This window comes from Macaca nemestrina, chromosome 3 (genome assembly GCF_043159975.1).
Source record: "Macaca nemestrina isolate mMacNem1 chromosome 3, mMacNem.hap1, whole genome shotgun sequence".
NCBI classification, from domain to species: Eukaryota; Metazoa; Chordata; class Mammalia; order Primates; family Cercopithecidae; genus Macaca; species Macaca nemestrina.
In genome coordinates, this window is record NC_092127.1 from 145,611,961 (window position 1) to 145,631,491 (window position 19,531).

Consider the following 19,531-nt stretch of genomic DNA (forward strand, 5'->3'; position numbering starts at 1 on the left):
TCAAACAATGCACCCACTTTGACCTCCCAAAGTGCTGGGATTTCATGACTTTTTACAAACAGTTCAACTGATCTCTACTTTATAGAGACATCCCTTAATAGCGACAGGACATAAAACAAGCTACCTGAAGAACATAAATATCTACAGAAGACCGTAACATGGAGATTCATTATGGATGTGAAAAATGATACTCTTGGTCAACACTTTAAAAAAAATATCAACACAGTACATTTTAACCTTGAATAGAAATGTCTCAGAAAACTGGAGAGGAGATAATCCTTCCCTATCCTTTTTTAACTCGTTCGAAAAACTATAAAGCGGGGATGAGTATTTTACTCTTTTTAAAACATGACATAACTTTAAGGGCATGGAAAAATGGTTCACGGTGTAATATTAAGAAAAAAGTAAGGTCAGGCGTGGTGGCTTACACCTGTAATTCCCAACATTTGGGAGGCCGAGGTGGGTAGATCACCTGAGGTCAAGAGTTTGAGACCAGCCTGACCAACATGGTGAAACCCCGTCTCTACTAAAAATGCAAAAATTAGCTGGATGTCATGGCACACACCTGTAGTTACAGCTACTTGGGATGCTGAGGCATGAGAATTGCTTGAGATAGAGGTTGCAGTGAGTTGAGATTGAGCCACTGCACTCCGGCCTGAGTGACAGAGTGGAACTTTTCTCAAAAAAAAAAGGAAAAAGATGTAAAATTACGTGTATGTGTGTGTTTGTGTTATGATCCTAATTTGTTAAAAATGCATGCACACAATGAAGTACTACTTCAAATCCATTAGGATAGCTATTAAAAAACAGAATAACAAGCCGGGGGCGGGGGCTCATGCCTGTAATCCCAGCACTCTGGGAGGCTGAGGCGGGCGGATCATGAGGTCAGGAAATCGAGACTATCCTGGCTAACACGGTGAAACCCCGTCTCTACTAAAAATACAAAAAATTAGCTGGGCGTGGTGGTGCGTGCCTGTAGTCCCAGCTACTCAGAGGCTGAGGCAGGAGAATGGCGTGAACCCGGGAGGCGGAGCTTGCAGTGAGCACCAATGTACTCTAGCCTGGGCGACAAAGCGAGACTCCGTCTCAAAAAAAAAAAATAAAAAAATAAAAAACAGAAAACACAACTATTGGCATGGATGTGGAGAAACTGAAAGCTTCGTGCGTTCCTGACGGGAATGTAAAATGATGCAGCTGCTGTGGAAAACAGTGTGGTGGTTCCTCAAAAAACTAAATGTAGAATTACTGTTTGATCCAGCAATTCCACCTCTAGGTAAACACACTAAAAAGCTGGCTGGGCGCGGTGGCTCATGCCTGTAATCCCAGCACTTTGGGAGGCCAAGGCAGGTGGATCACGAGGTCAGGAGTTTGAGACCAGCCTGGTCAATACGGTGAAACCCCATCTCTACTAAAAACACAATAATTAGCTGGGCGGGGTGGCACGTGCCTGTAGTCCCAGCTACTTGGGAGGCTGAGGCAGGAGAATCGCATGAACCCAGGAGGTGAAGGTTGCAGTGAGCTGAGATTGCACCACCGCACTCCAGCCTGGGCAACAGAGTGATACTCCATCTCAAAAAAAAAAAAAAAAAAAAAAAAAAAAAAGAATTAACAGATCTTTTAATCAAATAGATATTTGCACATCCTTGTTCAAATGCACAGCAGCATTATTCACAATAGACAAAGTGTCTATCAGCAGATGAATAACAAATGAATAACAAATGTGGTATATACATACAATGGAGTATTACTCAGCCTTAAAAAAAATTCTGATACATGCTACAACATAGATGAACCTGGAAGACATTATGCCAGTCAAAAAAGCCAGACACAAAAGGACAAATGTTGCATGATTCTACTTATGTAAGGTACCTAGAATAGTCAAATACACAGGACAGAAAGTAGAACAGTAGTTACCAGAAGCTGTGGGGAGCAGAAGCTATCGTTTAATGAGTATAGTGTTTCAGTATGAGATGGTGAAAAAGTTCTGCAGGGATGGCTAATGGGTACAAAAATATAGTTAGATAGAACTGAGTAAGATCTAGTTGACATCACAACAGGGTGACTACAGTCAACAATATTTATTGTACATTTAAAAGTAACTAAAAGAGTATATGGACTGTCTGCAACACAAAGAATGATAAATGCTTGAGGTGATGGATACTCCAATACTGTTTACCCTGATGTGATCATTATGCATTGTATACCTGTATCAAAATATCTTCTGTACCTTAAAAACATATACACCCACTATGAATCCCAAAACTTTTTAAAAAAAAGTTCTGCTGGTTGCACAACAATATTAATGTACTTAATGGCACAGAGCTGTACCTTTAAACATGGTTAAAATAAATTTTCTTATATATATATTTCACCACAATAAAAACTTTAGTGCAAGTTTTTATGTGTGTATGTATATATGTGTATGAAGGAAATAAACCTAAATTAATAGTAGTTATATTTGGGTGGTAGAATTATAGGTAATTTTTATTTTATTTTTTATACGACTTTGAGTCTTTTACAAACTTCCTACAATGAAAAATTAATAAAAACCAAGGAACTTTTTTTGTTGTTTTGAGACAGGGTCTCACTGCTGCCGAGGTGCGATCACAGCTCACAACCTCTGTCTCCCGGGTTCAAGCGATTCTCCCATCTCAGTCTCCCAAATAGCTGAGAATACAGGCACGTGCTTCCATGCCTGGCTAATTTTTTGTATTTTTTATAGAGATGGGCTCTTGCCATGTTGCCCAAGCTGGTCTTGAACTCCAGGGCTCACGCACTCCACCGTGCCCACTCCAAGAAACATTCATTTAAAAAATAAATATAGCATGTCACTGAACACTATGGAGTGTTATCCACCTTAGTGTAGAGATTCATCGTCCAGAGAATCTTTGGGGGAAGGAAGAGGGAACTGCTGGTCTCACATGCAGGGGTGGAGTTGCACAACATCCTTACCCAATCCCACTTCTCACTGGAAACCTTCTTAGGTACTCTTACAGGAGCATAATGGTAGAATCTATGCACTGGCTAAGACACTTTTCAGTGGACTCAGAGAAAAATATTAGTGCTAAAAGCATAGAGACTTTTGGCTAGAAGATTAATTTGAAACAGAATAGAGTATCTTTGTCAACCATGTATCTTTCCTTTCCCTATAAGCCTAGCATGTCACAGGTTTAAAAAGAGTATCACAAAATTAAAAATTAAAAATTAGAAAGACATTCTGAATCCTTGAAGTCATTTTCTAATGATACAAGATAGAATTATTCAAAGAAAAGGAAGGAAGGATATCATGCTTTCCTTTACTTGAATAATTAAAACTAGGTGCTATAATTTGCCTAAGGAATGTTCATGAAAATTTTTTTAAATTTCAGAACACTGTTTCATGAGAATATACAGTATTATTTCCCTTCAAGACTCTTCTATGTGAAGTACAAGATTATACACATAAATTAAATTAGTCTTCATATTTCAAAGTGCTCTCTCCCCTAGAAACAGAAACAGAAGTGACAGTCAGTTATCCTAGATAGTAAAACAGGGAAAACTCCCTGCTGTCCTGTGCTGCCATCACAGAAACCGCAATGCACTATCCCAACTCAGGCTGTTACCATCTCCTACCTAGAACTAGGAAAGAGTCTGTTTTCTTACCTCTGATTCTGCTGTGCTGCCCACAATCTATCTTGCAAGGCTACATCCAGATTAATCTCCCTCAAGTACCACTTTGACTGCACCACTCAGCAGTTCAAAATCCTTCATGAGAAACTTCTTTCTTATTGTATTATATGAAGTAAAACTCCTTGCCATGGCACTTAAGGCTCTCCAAAATTTGGCCTAAATACAAATTACATGTTCAATTTATAGCAGAGCTATTTGCTCTTCACTAGAAATGTATGGTCTTTTCTGCCTCTATTGTCTCTGTCTGGGATAATTCTGATTGTAGACCAAACAGGTATCCATCGAAAATTTACCGAATGAATGTTGAGCCCTGAGCACGTTAATTTTGTGGTTCACTAATAGAGAGCTTGAAAGTCTCTGCTATCTGTCAGAAATTAACCATTGAACGGCTCGAATTTCTAAATCCTAAACAAAATCATTATCTGAGACACACTGGAATGACAAAATTTTTGTTTATAATTTTTTGAGATGGAGTTTTACTCTTTCACCCAGGCTGGGGTGCAGTGGCGCGATCTCAGCTCACTGCAACCTCTGTCCCAGGGTTCAAATGATTCTCCTGCTTCAGCCTCCTGAGTAGCTGGGATTATAGGTACCTGCCACCACATCTGACTAATTTTTCTTTTTTTCTTTTTTTTTTTCTTTTTTGAGACGGAGTTACATTCTTGCTGCCCAGGCTGGAGAGCAGTGGCGCGATCTCGGTTCACTTCAATCTCCACCTCCTGGGTTCAACGGTCCTCCTGCCTTAGTCTCCTGAGTAGCTGGAATTACAGGCATGCACCACCACGCCTAGCTAATTTTTGTGTTTTTTGTAGAGACGGGGTTTCGCCATATTGGCCAGGCTGGTCTCCAACTCCTGACCTCAGGTGATCCACCCGCCTTGGCCTACCAAAGTGCTGGGATTAGAGGCACAAGCCACCGCGCCCGGCCTAATTTTTGTATTTTTAGTAGAGACAGAGTTTCGCCACATTGGCCAGGCTGGTCTCAACTTCTGACCTCAGGTGATCCACCTGCCTTGGCATCCCAAAGTGGCAGGATTACAAGCATGAGCTACCGCGCCCAGCCTCGCCTCGGCATCCCAAAGTGGCAGGATTACAAGCATGAGCTACCGCACCCAGCCTCATTTATAATTATTTGTATAACCTAAGCAAAACTTTTAGGAAATTTAAAAAGAAAATAAAATAAAGTTGTCAGTAGATTAAAATACAGCAGACTACTATAAGATAAAGTTGTCAGTAGATTAAAATATAGCAGACTACTAACGTTCAAGAGGTAACAAAGCAGACAGGCATACTGCATGCTCAACACTGAAAAGCTGTTGTCTAGCTTCTTCTTCCTTTTAGTCACTCTGTTTCTCAGCCAGGTTAGAACGTTCTGTTACTTTGTATATAAACAAAGGCTAATCTCAAGGCCAAATGCCCTTCTGCTTAAGGAGAAAAAGAATACCTATGTAAATATTTAATTTAGATTATAAAGTAACAAATGCCTCAAACAAAAATCATCTGGATGATTTCTGAAATTGCAATGGTGATAGTTTTCTATCATTTACACCAGGACTAAACTACCTGGTACAGAAGAATGAACATGGGCTTTGAAGATAGGGAACCTGGTTTGTATCTCAACTTGGAGACTATCACTGTGCAATCCTGAAACATAACTCCTAAGAAACTCAGTCTCACAGAAATAATTGTTACTACTTCTCAAGGTTGTAAGACTTAAATAAGAAAACATATAACAAGTGCTAGAACATGTCCAATATGAACTCAATAAATGTTAATTCCCTTCACTACTTCCCTGTACCACTTTTTAAGTGGGGATTTACTCCAACCCATGCTACCTCTTTCACTCAAGAATTCTGATTCTTACCCAACTACGGAGAAAGGATACTATCTTCAGTCACCTAGGTTATAAAAGGTAATTTTTGGAACTCCACAAATGAATTAGCATTCCTCTCTAAAATATCAAACTATTGATGTATCTGCAGTGTATTACTGGAATCTTATTTGTGTAGTTAAGGATGATAAATACTGTGTGTGTGTGTGTAAGTTTTGGTACTCTGGACTTTAATATTATACAGTCATGTATCACTTAGTAATGAGTATGCATTCTGAGAAATACATCATTAAGTGAGTTCATCGTCGTGTGAACATCACAGAGTGCACTTACACAAACCTAAATGGTAGAGCCCACCACACACCTAGGCTGTGTGATATAGCCTATTACTCCTAGGGTACAAACCTGTACATCATGTTACTGTACTAAACACAATACTCTAGGCAACTGTAACACCATGGTATTTGTGTTCTAAACATAGAAAAGGTACAGTAAAAATATGGTATAAAAGATTTAAAACATGGTATACCTGTATAGGGCACTCACCACAAATGAGCCTTAGAAGGCTGGAAGATGCACTGGGTGAGTTGTGAGTGAAGGTAAAAGCCTAGGACATTACTATACACTACTGTCGATTTTATAAACACTACATTTAGGCTACACTAAATTTATTTAAAATTATTTTATTACCTTAGCTTGCTGTAACTTTTTTACTTTATAAACTTTAAAATATTTTAACTTTTTGACTCTTTTGTAATAACACCATAAAACACAAATATTATATAGCTGTACAAAAATATGCTCTATTTTAAAAATTTATTTATGGCCAGATGCAGTGGCTCAAGCCTATAATCCCAGCACTTTGGGAGGCTGAGGCAGGAGGGTCGCTTGAGGTCAGGAGTTTGAAACCAGCCTGGCCAACATGGTGAAAACCTGTCTCTACCAAAAATACAAAAATTAGCTGGGCTTGGTGGTGCACACCTGTAATCCCAACTACTCGGGAGGCTGAGATAGGAGAATCACTTGAACCCGGGAGACAGAGGTTGCAGTGAGCTGAGATCATGCCATTTTTTATATATATATATATGCATATATATACACATAATTTTTTTACTTTTGAAATTTTTGTTAAAAACTGAGACACAAAAACATGCATTATTCTAGGCCTACACAGGGTCAGGATCCTCAGTATCACTGTCTTCCACCTCCACATCTTGTCCCATTGGAAAGCCTTCAGGGGCATTGAAACACAGCGGTCATATTCTATGATAACAAGGTCTTCTTCTGGAATAATTCCTAAAGGACCTGCCAGAGGCTGTTTAGCAGTTAAGTTAAAAAAAAAAAAAAAAACTAGTAGAAATACATTCTAAAATAATGATTAAAAGTATAGTAAATATATAACCTGTAATAGTTGTTTATTATCACTATCAAGTATTATATACTGTACATAATTGTATGTATTATACTCTTCTGAGTGGCAGGCAGCACACGTTTGTTTACCCCAGCAACACTATAAAGACATGAGTAGGCCGGGCGCGGTGGCTCACGCCTGTAATCCCAGCCCTTTGGGAGGCCGAGGCAGGCAAATCACGAGGTCAGGAGATCGAGACCAGCCTGGCTAACATGGTGAAACCCCATCTCTACTAAAAAAATACAAAAAAATCAGCCGGGCGTGGTGGTGGGCGCCTGTAGTCCCAGTTACTCGGGAGGCTGAGGCAGGAGAATGGTGTGAACCCGGGAGGCGGAGCTTGCAGTGAGCGGAGATTGCACCACTGCACTCCAGCTTGGGCAAAAGAGTGAAACTCTGACTCAAAAAAACAAAACAAAACAAAACAAAACATGAATAATACATGTTGCGCTACAACAGTGTATCAGCTAAGACATCACTAGGCTATAGAAAATGTTCAGCTCCATTATAATCTTATGGGATAACCATTATATACATGGTCTGTCACTGACTGAAACTTTATTAGGCAGCATATGACTGTACATCAGAGGAGGAAGATGTGTGTATAATTCTGGGATCAACTCTCTTTCCTTAAGACTTTAAAAGTAGTAATATCTGACCGGATGCGGTGGCTCACACCTGTAATCCCAGCACTTTGGGAGGCTGAGGTGGGCTATCACCTGAGGTCAGTAGTTCGAGACCAGTGTGGCCAACATGGTGAAACCCATCTCTACCAAAAATACAAAAATTAGCTGGGCATGGTGGCTTGTGCCTGTCATCCCAGCTACTTGGGAGGCTGAGGCAGGAGAATCATTTGAACCCAGGAGGTGGAGGCTGCAGTGAGCCAAGATCATGCCACTGCACTCCAGCCCAGGCAACAGAATGAGACTGGGTCTTAAAGAAAACAAAACAACAACAACAACAACAACAACAAAAAACTCAATCAAGGCCAGGCTCAGTGGCTCACACCTGTAATCCCAGCACTTTGGGAGGCCGAAGTGGGTGGATTACTTGAGGTCAGGAGTTTGAGACCAGCCTGGCCAACATAATGAAACCCTGTCTCTATTAAAAATACAAAAATTAGCTGGGTGTGGTGGTGCATGTCTGTTATCCCAGCTACCTGGGAGGCTGAGGCAGGAGAATCACTTGAACCCGGAAGGCAGAGGTTGCAGTGACCCGAGATTGTACCACTGCACTACAGCCTGGGTGACAGAGCGAGACTCTGTCTGTCTCTCTCTCTCTCTCTCTCACACACACACACACACACACACACACACACACACACACCAAAGAAACAAACCCAAACCTCAGTCAACACCTCACATTACCCAGTTTACAAACAGTTAGAAATAATACCCCTCCATCCACCCATCTGTTCATAAACAAAGGAGTGGGCCAAACCAAATCCCTTTCAAGCGCAGACCTGTTCTTTGGGACGCAGGCAGCTCACTGGCAGCAGGCAGTGTACCTGTTGTTCCAGGAGGCAGTGCATAAGCTGAAGATGATGGTGGAGCTCCTGGTCCGCCATGCTGGAAGGATGCTCCAGAGGAAGGGGGAGGAGGGAAAGAAGTAGCAGGGCTGGAGGTAGGTGAAGAGGCCTGGTGCTGTGCTGCGTACAGCTGAGACTGCCCAGAATAGGAAGAAGCAGAAGATATGTAAGGGGTGTTAGGGTAAGCATTTGAAGTAGGAGGAGCAACAGGCTGCTGAGGTCGATACATTGCTGACCCCCCTGTTCCGAAGGGATACGGCTGGGCTGGTTGATAAGCTACACCAAGGAGAAGAAACAGAAATTTCAATTAGTTACAAGTTTATTCAGATAGTAGCAGAAAACTAAAAAGTTATCTCAGTCTATAGAAATGATTTTAATCAAAATAAGTTATAATCCCAAATTAAAAATTTACACTGTTATATTTTTGAGGCTCAAATGCCCCAAATACGCTTAAATTCAATAGATTCAGTACTTGAAAAATGCCATCCCCAAACTGCTGCTGGTTATGAAAATCTTTGAATCATCAGACCCAAGAACTGCAAGACTGACCCTTTTCTGAGACTTTTCTTGATCCTGTGAAAAGACTACAGTGACCACCAGATGGAACCAGGGAGGAATTATATATTCTAAGCACCCCATTTTACAGAAAAAGTTACATGGAGTTTGGTGGCAGCTCCAGACCTTCCTCCCAGTAAGAACTGTAGGGTGAACACTATTGTTATGCATCAAATATCTTCTCCAACATCCAGTTAAATCACCAGCTACTGAAATTTTGAGTTTGAGCACAGTTCCAGATTAACAGCCAACTCTAAGATCCCTAACAAAATTTTACATACAGTATGAAGATGGTTAGTAAACAATCAGGCAAGGCAGCCAACTCATGCTTTAATGCAAAGACCTAAACCGAGATTAGGGAGTTGTGGACTTTTTTTTTCTTTGAGACAGGGTCTTGCTCTGTCACCCAAACTGGAGTGCAATGGTGTAATCGTAGCTCACTGTACTCTCGAACTCCTGTGCTCAAGGGATTCTCCTGCCTCAGCCTCCTGAGCAGCTGGGACTACAGGCTATAGGTGCCACCGCACCCAGCTAATTTTGACATTTTTTTTTGGTAGAGATGGGGTCTTCCTTTGTTCCCCAAGCTGGGCTCACTCTTCACCTCAAGCAATCCTCCTGCCTCAGCCTCCCAAAGTGCTGGGATTGCAGGCATGAGCCATTATGCTTGGCTTAGGGAGATATAAATATAAATACCATGACATTCTTTGTGACCAAGGGTAGGTATGAACCTCAACAGAGTGAATCTAGTAAAAGTGTATCTGTTCCTTATCTACTCTAAAGACAGCTTTCACTCTAAACGTTTGAGTGAAAAGGTTGTATCAAATTCATATTTATGTTGAGTAATAACATCCATTTTAGCACAGAACACACTCATTAAATCTTCCCCTTTGAGAATTTTATTTTTTTGCGCTTAAATTTTCCAACAATGCCAATATTTCACTTTCCATGTATAATTATTTTGTTTTAAAAATGCCACTAATAGATATGTCATTACACATTTGTTAAAATCCACAGAATGTACAACACTGAGAGTGTAAACTGTGGACTTTGGGTGATAATGAGACACTGATGTAGGCTCATCGATTGTAACAAATACACACTGTGGCACAGGACCTCAATAGTGGGAGCACTCTGTACTTTCTGCTCAATTTTGTTGTGAACCTAAGACTGCTCTAAAATACAAAGTCTATTAAATAAATAAAATGGAAAAACAGTAACAACAAATGCCCCTTGAAACCATTTTTCTAAAAATAATTTGTGTCACCTTGCCTGAAGAAAAAGAATACATATTAAATAATTTCTAAAATTCTGTTTCTTTGTATCAAAATGGGACACTTGTTTCTCTTTAACAAGTCTTAGTAATAGCTGAGGAACAGGAATCAACTACTCTGAACAGAGTGACAAAGAAGCTACTTCCTAGCATGGTGATTCAGGCCACCTCCTAAAAAAACACGTTTTTTTTTTTTGCAGCAGGGACTCAGGAATCCTATGCAGAATGGTTCTTCCTTATTGATTTGACAATGACTTTGGGGCTTCAAAGTAAAGTTACTACATTGGATCATAAATACTGCTCTGAAAGGACTTTGGGGTCACATTACTTACGCTGTGGCTGTGGATAAGGTGGTACCTGGGTGTGCATATGACCTGGAGATGTGGGAAGCTGACCGGCAGCATTTGGATTAACATTTCCATGCATTATGAAACCTGGAGGTGGAGGATTTTCTCCCTAGGAAACAAGAACATGGTAAGAAGGCGGATTACAAGTAGAACCAGGAACTTCACCAGATGGAATTATAATCTCTGAAATGGAATTCTATGTTTATTTGAAAAAAAAAAACAAAAAAACACTTTATTGCATAAGAAACATTGCATTTTGCATATTCTATCTTCCTCAGAAAAGCACATTTTCTGAGCAGCACATTTTGAATGATTAAAGATCAGACAGATCCAAAGTAATAATTGCAATGAATGGCAAAAGATGCTAACAGCCTTTAAAAATATTTATGAAATGTCACCAGGATTTTCCATCTCTACTAATTTCCATCCACTACTCCACTCTGTAAATATAAGTACAAATGCCATAAAGGGATCTTTTGTTTCTCTTCAATTTCTGCAATGCTAAAAAAGGAAAAAGAAAAAAGAAAAAAAGTCTTCAGTAAAATCAGATTTAAACCACTGCCAAAACCTTGGTTGGTGTTTTTGTAGTTCAAGTCAATTTAGAACTGCAAAAGGAGAGGAAGGATAAGGAAATAAATTAATTATACTAAAAACTGCTTCTTGCATCCTAAAAGCATTAAAATGCAATGAGCAGGCAGATGGATGGGGAGTGGGGGTGAAACAGCTTGAGGAAGGTGAGTACAGAACATATAACTATGTATATTTAGGTGAGCAGAATTCTGCTCAAAGAGGAATAATGAAGGATATACCTGTGTGTCAGAGGGAGAGGCTGCAGGTGGATGGCTGGGAAGGGCAGTAGGAGTTTTGTTACTCCAGGTAGTGACAGTAGGGGCAATTCTAACCTGAATTGAACAAAGAAATACCAATCACAGAAAATAAAAAATGAAAACGTTAAAAGAAGAAAAAACCCCCAAAAGGTATTAATAGCCAGATGCAAAGCAAAAGGTAAGATTGGCAAGATAACATACATTAGTCAGGCAACTGCTTTCAAGGTAGCTGGAATGCCCCAAAAAACAAAACAACAACAAAAACCACACAATCACAATGAAACAGGGAGAGGAAGGCAGCAGAAAAATCAATATGAAAACCTACGTCAAAGCACAAGAATAATGCCATTCAAGTGTCAAGTATAAGTGGGGAAAGTGAGGCTTTGTAAGTAGAGAAGGAAAAAAGACATTCCAGAAAAAAAAAAATAATTGAGTAAAAAAGTGATTTTTTTTGGAAGCATTAATAGTATTCATGCTACTACTAATCTATAAACACATTGGTATAAGCTCTCTTTTCTGGATTTCATTACAGCCACAAAAATCATATTAGTCCAATATGAAGCTTAAAAATCATACAATCAGAGTATTAAAACTAAATATTAAAGATCATCCAGTCTAATCCCCACCCTTTATCGCTGACAAAACCAAGGTCCAGAGAAGGGAAGGGACCTACAACTCAATGGTGATTCCAGGTCGCCTGATTTCCAGGCCAGTGTTTTCTATACTACACTACGTTGCTTGCCGTAGAGGCCACTGGGTTTTTCTTTGTTTGTTTGTTTTTGAGATGGAGTCTGGCTCTGTCGCCCAAGCTGAAGTGCAGTGGCACAGTCTTGTATCACTGCAAGCTCTGCCTTCCGGGTTCACGCCATTCTCCTGCCTCAGCCTCCTGAGTAGCTGGGACTACAGGCGCCTGCCACCATGCCCAGCTAACTTTTAGTATTTTTAGTAGAGACGGGGTTTCACTGTGTTAGCCAGGCTGGTCTCAATCTCCTGACCTCGTGATCCGCCCACCTCGGCCTCCCAAAGTGCTGGGATTACAGGCGTGAGCCACCACGCTGGGCCTATTTGTTTTTTTGAGCCATCAAAATCCTTTTTGTCAAGTAAATCTTTGCAGAAACTCCAAAACATTAAAAAAAAAAAAATTAATACAATTGACTCTTGAACAACATGGGTTTCAACTACGTGGGTCCACTTAGATATGAATTTTTTTCAACAGAAGTTACACTGAGTGTGCCTGACTCTCTTGCCTCCCCTTCCACCTCCTCCACCTTTTCTCCCTCTACCATCCCTGAGACAGCAAGACCAACCCCTCCTCTTCAGCATACTCAATGTGATGACAAGAAGGAAGACCACTTCCACTTAATGATGAATATTAATGCTGAATAATAAATATATTTTCTCTTCCTTATGATTTTCTTAATAACATTTTCTTTTTTCTAGCTTACTTCATTGTTTTTGTTTGTTTCGAGACAGAGTTTTTTGCTCTTGTTACTCAGGCTGAAGTGCAATGGTGCGATCTCAGCTCACAACCTCCGCCTCCCAGGTTCAAGCAATTCTCCTGCCTCAGCCTTCTGAGTAGCTGGGATTACAGGCATGCGCCACCATGCCAGCTAATTTTTTGTATTTTTAGTAGAGACGGGGTTTCATCATGCTGGCCAGGCTGGTCTCGAACTCCTGACCTCGGGGAATCCACCTGCCTCAGCCTCCTAAAGTGTAGGGATTACAGGCGTGAGCCACCGCACCCAGCCTGCTTATTTCACTGTTAAGAATACAGTATATAATAAATACAACATATAAAATGTGTGTTAATGGACTGTTCATGTTATCAGCAAGGCTTCCAGTCAACGGCAGGCTAATTTTAGGGGTTAAGTTCTGGGGAGTGAAGTCATGGATTTTCAACTGCACGCAGGGTCGGTACCCCTAACCCACATGGTTCAAGGGTCAACTGTAAAGGTTAAGCTGTGCTGCTCAAAGTGGAAGTGGAACTCCTACTGATCTGGCCTCCCTCTCCTCCCTTTGACTCTGCCTGTTGACACTGCATTAAAACCACAAGCTACTGTCCTCATTCATTCAGTATATCATAAGCTTTAATCAAGAAAATCACTGCTTTATTTATTGATTCACTTTGTCTTTTCCTATAAGTATAACATTGGTAAATCAAAGTATAACAAATCTTTCAATGTTTTTATCTTTTTCCAGAAACATAAAGCTAAGGACATAAAGAGCAAATATTCTCTTTTCCTAATGTAGAGCTTGCCTTGCTTCAGTACCATGACAGGTAGTTTGGTTTAACAAGATGCTTGGGAGTTCTAATCCCAACTTGGCCGGTAACCAGCCATGCAATGCTAAGAAATTCAAGCTCTGTGTCTTCAATTCTGGTGGGCTGCTTGACATCTCTGCTTCTCAGTTTTCCCAGCCATCATCTGTTCTGCCCTACCTATGTCATAGACTTTCTAAGTCTAGTGCAATCTCCATGAGCGGGGGAATTCAGTCTATTTTGTTCATAAATATACTCCCATAGCAGCTAGAGCAATGCCAGGCACTCATGGCAGGGTCTCAAAAAAATATTTGTCAAATTAATGAAAAAAGTCAAAATAGAGAGTATTCTAGATAGTTAACAGTTATATTCAAATGTAATCTCTGCTGATTAAGCACCAATCAAAAACATAACAGACAAAAGGACATTAATTTGTTTTTCAAGATTTTATGTTTACTTTTGCTATAACAAAACGTAAGAAGACTCCATCAATCCTATCAGCAATTTGTTCTGTTTTAAAACAGGCAGAGTACCTGTTAACTTTGCTATCAATCAAGACCATTTATTACCTATGGAAAAAATATTCTTCATTTAAGTATACGAAGGTTATCTGCTGGTCTGGAAATATGGAAGTTTCCACGTGAAATAGTAAAAGATACTAAGAAGCCACATTTTATGACACCAAACATTTGGTAATTTAAATAAAATTATTAGTTCTTTTCACATTCCACATAATCTAAAACTTCACATACTTTTGATCATTCGTTTTTCTCTAATATCTAAATTGTCCAAAAAAAAAAAAAATCTGTATTCTGGATATACTTTATTGTGCAAATACAGAATACACTAAGCCTAAACCTATACTAATGATTAAAAATACTCAAAAAATACTATCTCCTAAAAATACTTTATAAAACAACCATATCACCAAGATTGTTCCTGTTACTTTACAGCTTGTTAGATGACTCAAATAGAAGTTTCAGTAACAGATACACATGTGTAAGTAAACTTTGAGTGACAGAGAAATAGAACAAATCTCCCTAGAGAGCTTAAAACCAATTTATATCTAAAATACAATCTCTTTGACCAAATGAGAGAGATGATTTCAAAAAGTAGATCATAAATACAACTTTAAGAATCTAGAAAACAGATCTATTATAACAATATATTGTCTAGTTTTACCATATCAGAGAAGGTCTCCTGCTGAACAAATGAAAACCACCAATTTGAAGAGAAATACAAAAGTGTTCCTACTTCATCTGGATGATATCACTCACATGGGGATAATATTGTTGAGTTTGAACTCTCGGCATCTGGTGGTGGCCAACTGGTCCAGACCTGCCCTTGGGCAGCTGCTGTTTCTCATATGGAATTTTAGGTGATTCATGTCCTGCTACAGGCTCTCCTTGTGCTCTACAAAGTCTGTCACGAAGCTGCACGATATTTGGCTAAAAAGGAATGGAAAAACAGCAGACTGTTAGAGTTCACCCAGATATATGACAGCACGTTAATCTTCTTAATCAGATTATTCATCAAGATAACCCTTTTTGTTCATAATGCTGGGTATTATACAATAGACTCTGACACACAGATTTGACATTGCGCTTTCTACTACTCAAGACTGGCACCAAAGGTCCATGACATACAGTGCAACTTGTAATTTAACGGAGGCAGAGATTTGAATTATACCTACCTCATGGTTACTATGCAAGACCAGTACCACTTATCACTAGTACTCTTTTGATGTTTTTTTGTGGTTACCTAATGCTCATAAATCACAAAACTACTTTAAAAACTATAACTAAGGCCAGAGGCAGTGACTCACGCCTGTAATCCCAGCACTTTGGGAGGCCGAGGTAGGAAGATAATGAGGTCAGGAGATCAAGACCATCCTGGCTAACACGGTGAAACCCCGTCTCTACTAAAAATACAAAAAATTAGCTGTGTGTGGTGGCGGGCGCCTGTAGTCCCAGCTACTGGGAAGGATGAGAATGGAGGCAAGAGAATGGAGTGAACCCGGGAGGCGGAGCTTGCAGTGAGCCAAGAACGCGCCACTGCTCCAGTCTGGGTGACAGAGTAAGATTCCGTCTCAAAAAATAAAAAACAACTATAACTAAAAGAGGCCACCAAAGAGAATCAACTACTAAAGATGGTTATTGAAGAAAATGGTGATTTAAGAAAGAGATGAAAATGTTAAAAGAGATTTTTGAAATAAAGAGTAAGATGTGAAATTCAGATCTGTAGCTCATATAGATCTACATGCATAGAGACTTACAAAAGTATGAGGTGATCATATATATGCTCTAAGTATTAACAAATAACAAAAAGGCAATGTGTTAAAATGTTTCAGCAAGATTTTAGTATCTTTAAAAATTATACATTCCTATACATTTGTTAAAGGTTTAAAGGGATCATTTAAGTGTTTTAGGCATATTTTATTTGCCTTTTACAGGGGAGAATTATATATTACAATGCCATCACAAAGTTTCAGGACATACTTCCCCCAACAAAAAAGGCAGGGTCTACTGAGATAAATAGGAAATAACATCAAAATTATGCTTTTTGGCCTAAAGAATGTTCTTTAAAGTCCAAAAAAAAGAGCATGAAGAATAATGTATAGAAAATGGATGTGCTTATAAATGGTACTGAAAATGAATTAATCTTAAGCTAGATGAGCTAGGGGTCTTAAGGTAAATTAGTCTTAAGATAAAAATTCTTATAATATATCTCAATATAACTATTTACTTACAACTTTTTACTTACTAAGTAAAAAGTCTTAACAAAATTAGTATGCCAAAGTCACCCTAAAGGAAAAGATTATGTATCATCTATTCTACCTAACATTCCCATCAACAATTCAGAAACGAATGAGACGGATCTTATAGTTAGTGTTTACAAAACCAACTAGAGAGTCATACCTCCATAGTCCTGGAGAATATTATGTACTTTTACCCAGTGAAATTTATCAATACTTCCCTAAAACAGACAAAATACTAAAAACAATTGACTAAAAAAAAAAAAAAACAAAACCAAAAACATAAAAAACAGAATAAAGTGATTAATAAAAAAGTATAGAGACAAGACAGTATCTGCAAGGCTCAAAATCAAGCTCCATCAGACACAAAATGCAGATATATTCTTGTGGAAAAGTTTCCTCAAACCTCACCCGTACTTCTACCTATGTTCCACGACTGGGTTTGGGTTCCCCTTTATTGTGTTCCACAGCATCAATACCCTTATTACAGTACTTATATCACACTTTTGGAATCCCATGTTTACTTGTCCATAGCCAACTTGAGTTTGGAGGCTTCCTAGAGGAAGGATCTTGGCAATCTTATTCACCATTCTATACCCACTTGTTGAATTGAATTGAAACAAGTATCGTTTTGCCCAAGTTTTATTGTGCAATAAATAAGGACAATGTAATTAGTTCCCTCTGCCCTGAATACATAAAAATATACTTGCCCACAGACAGTAGCAAACTAAAATGGCATACAGAATGAAGTTCAATACTATCTCGGGTGGAACACATGGGATTTAAAAAATGTTAACAGCTCCATTTGTTTGATTAAACATTAACATTTATAGTTTTTTGACATAAAAGATTCCCACAAAGAACTCTGTACGAAGAATTGGCATTTGGCTTTAGAAATAAAAAGTTGGTCTTTTCCCTATTCATTTTCCTAAAATACTATTGTCAGTATGAAGGAATCTATCGCACTGCAAGATTATCCTATCTCTCTAACACAGCTTAGATATACCTAAAATGATCCCTGAAGAATTGTCAATAACATTTACCTGCAGTCAGGTTACAGAAATTCAACTGCTCCAAAACATTCCACCAACTAGTATGTTTATGTCTAATGCTAAGTGGTATCTACTGGACTCACCTTACTCAAACATTACAAAAATGGTCAATTCTAATTACCTGGTTGGTGTTGTCAGGAAGAAAAGCCAAGGCTGCAGCAATACTGCCCTGAGCTGCCAACAAATTGGCATACTGACTCATCTTCGCAGCCAAGAGAACTCCTACAGTACTAGTGTCCATGGCTTGAGTGAGTTGCACAGCTTTTCTCAGGATGACAACTTTCTCAATCAGATCCTAAATGAAAAAAATGAGTAACAAAACAGAAATATCAAGACCATGTATAAGAGGAAAAGATCAAGAGTTACTAAGATTTCTAAAACCCACTAAAAGTATAGTACCTGTTATCATCCCTCTTAGGAAAGTACAGCCACTATTTAAGCAAGTGAAAAGCTAGTAAGGCCTCTTACTTATGGATAGGGTAGGATAGGAAGGTTAGCGCCTTTTCCTAAATATCCTTAAGCTACCAGATACTTGTCTAGTGAGCTAAAACAGGCAAATACTCAAAGTGAAAATGACAGGCAGGTGTCTAAAGGTAGAAACTGTGTTCGAGCCTGTATGGGAGGAACTGTGAGTGAAAATATCTGATATGGTTTGGCTGTGTCCCCACCCAAATCTCATCTTGAATTCTAGCTCCCATAATCCTCATGTGTCATGAGAGAAACCCAGTGGGAGGTAATTGAATCATGGGTCAGGTTTTTCCAGCGCTGTTCTCTTGATAGTGATCTGATGGTTTTATAAAGGGCAGTTCCCCTGCACATGCTCTCTTGCCTGCCACCATGTAAGACATGCCTTTGCTCCTCCTTCACCTTGCACCATGATTGTGAGGACTCCCCAAACATGTTGAACTGTGAGTTCATTAAACCTCTTTTTCTTTATAAATTACCCAGTCTTGGGTATTTCTTCATTGCAGTATGAAAATGGACTAATATAACATCACACCATCTCTCCTAGAAAAATAGTACTACCATGAGGTGACCCGTAGACAGAGGCATGTGATTTCCAAAGGAGTTTACTATTTTAACTCAAAGTTCTCGTGTGCCCTTCAACACCAAATCTTCCCACAATGGGGAGCTATGCTTCTGGTAGAAAGCATAAGGATATCCTACCTTTCTGCCTTTCCTAAGTGCTTAGATCCAAAAGGGTAAAACAAGTGCTTTTCTCTCAGAAGCTCTTAAAAGAAAAACCTTGATTTCCTATCCTTTTTGTTTCAATAGAGTGATCTTTAAAGCAATGACTCTACTGAGAAAAACTCTTTCCAGACAGAGAAATATTATATGGTAAAATTATCATAAGACTCTTTGATTTGGCCGGGCGCGGTAGCTCAAGTCTGTAATCCCAGCACTTTGGGAGGCCGAGACGGGCAGATCACGAGGTCAAGAGATCGAGACCATCCTGGCTAACACAGTGAAACCCCGTCTCTACAAAAAAATACAAAAAACTAGCCGGGCGAGGTGGCGGGCGCCTGTAGTTCCAGCTACTCGGGAGGCTGAGGCAGGAGAATGGCGTAAACCCAGGAGGTGGAGCTTGCAGTGAGCCTAGATCCGGCTACTGCACTCCAGCCTGGGCGACAGAGCAAGACTCCGTCTCAAAAAAAAAAAAACCAAAAAAAAAAAAAAAACCCCCCAAAAAAAAGACTCTTTGATTTAAATGCTTAGAAAAAAATATCTAATATATAGTTAGTGCCTGAGAATAGTCCCCACATTTTCTACTTCCTCTCTTGCTTGTGTATTGGTGTCACATGGCAGTGGTCCCCAACCTATTTGGCACCAGGGACCGGTTTTGTGGAAGACAATTTTTCCACAGGCCAGCAGGGGGGATGGTTTCGGGATAAAACTGTTCCACCTGGCCTGTTCCATGAGGTATTAGATTCTGATAATGAGGATACAACCTAGATCCCTCGCATGCACAGACTACATCAGAGTTCGTGCTCCCATGAGAATCTAATGCCACCAATGATGTGAAAGGAGGCAGA

The 19,531-nt window shown here is 39.5% G+C and overlaps 1 protein-coding gene across 35 annotated transcripts in view; it reads right to left on the reverse strand.

The window, feature by feature from the left end:
- The window catches only part of LOC105496856 (SEC31 homolog A, COPII coat complex component), an 82,106-nt gene that overhangs the window by 17,174 nt on the left and 45,401 nt on the right, over positions 1-19,531 (reverse strand). For 18 of the 35 annotated variants that reach the window (XM_071093586.1, XM_071093583.1, XM_071093579.1 and 15 more), the window contains 4 exons: positions 17,620-17,793; positions 14,969-15,139; positions 10,593-10,716; positions 8,370-8,711 (listed from right to left, as the gene is read on the reverse strand). In XM_071093586.1, the coding sequence (XP_070949687.1) occupies positions 8,370-8,711; positions 10,593-10,716; positions 14,969-15,139; positions 17,620-17,793 (811 nt within the window). Of the gene's footprint in view, positions 1-8,369; positions 8,712-10,592; positions 10,717-11,416; positions 11,510-14,968; positions 15,140-17,619; positions 17,794-19,531 lie in introns of all 35 variants that reach the window. The other 17 variants (XM_071093589.1, XM_071093585.1, XM_071093588.1 and 14 more) reach the window with 3 other exon arrangements.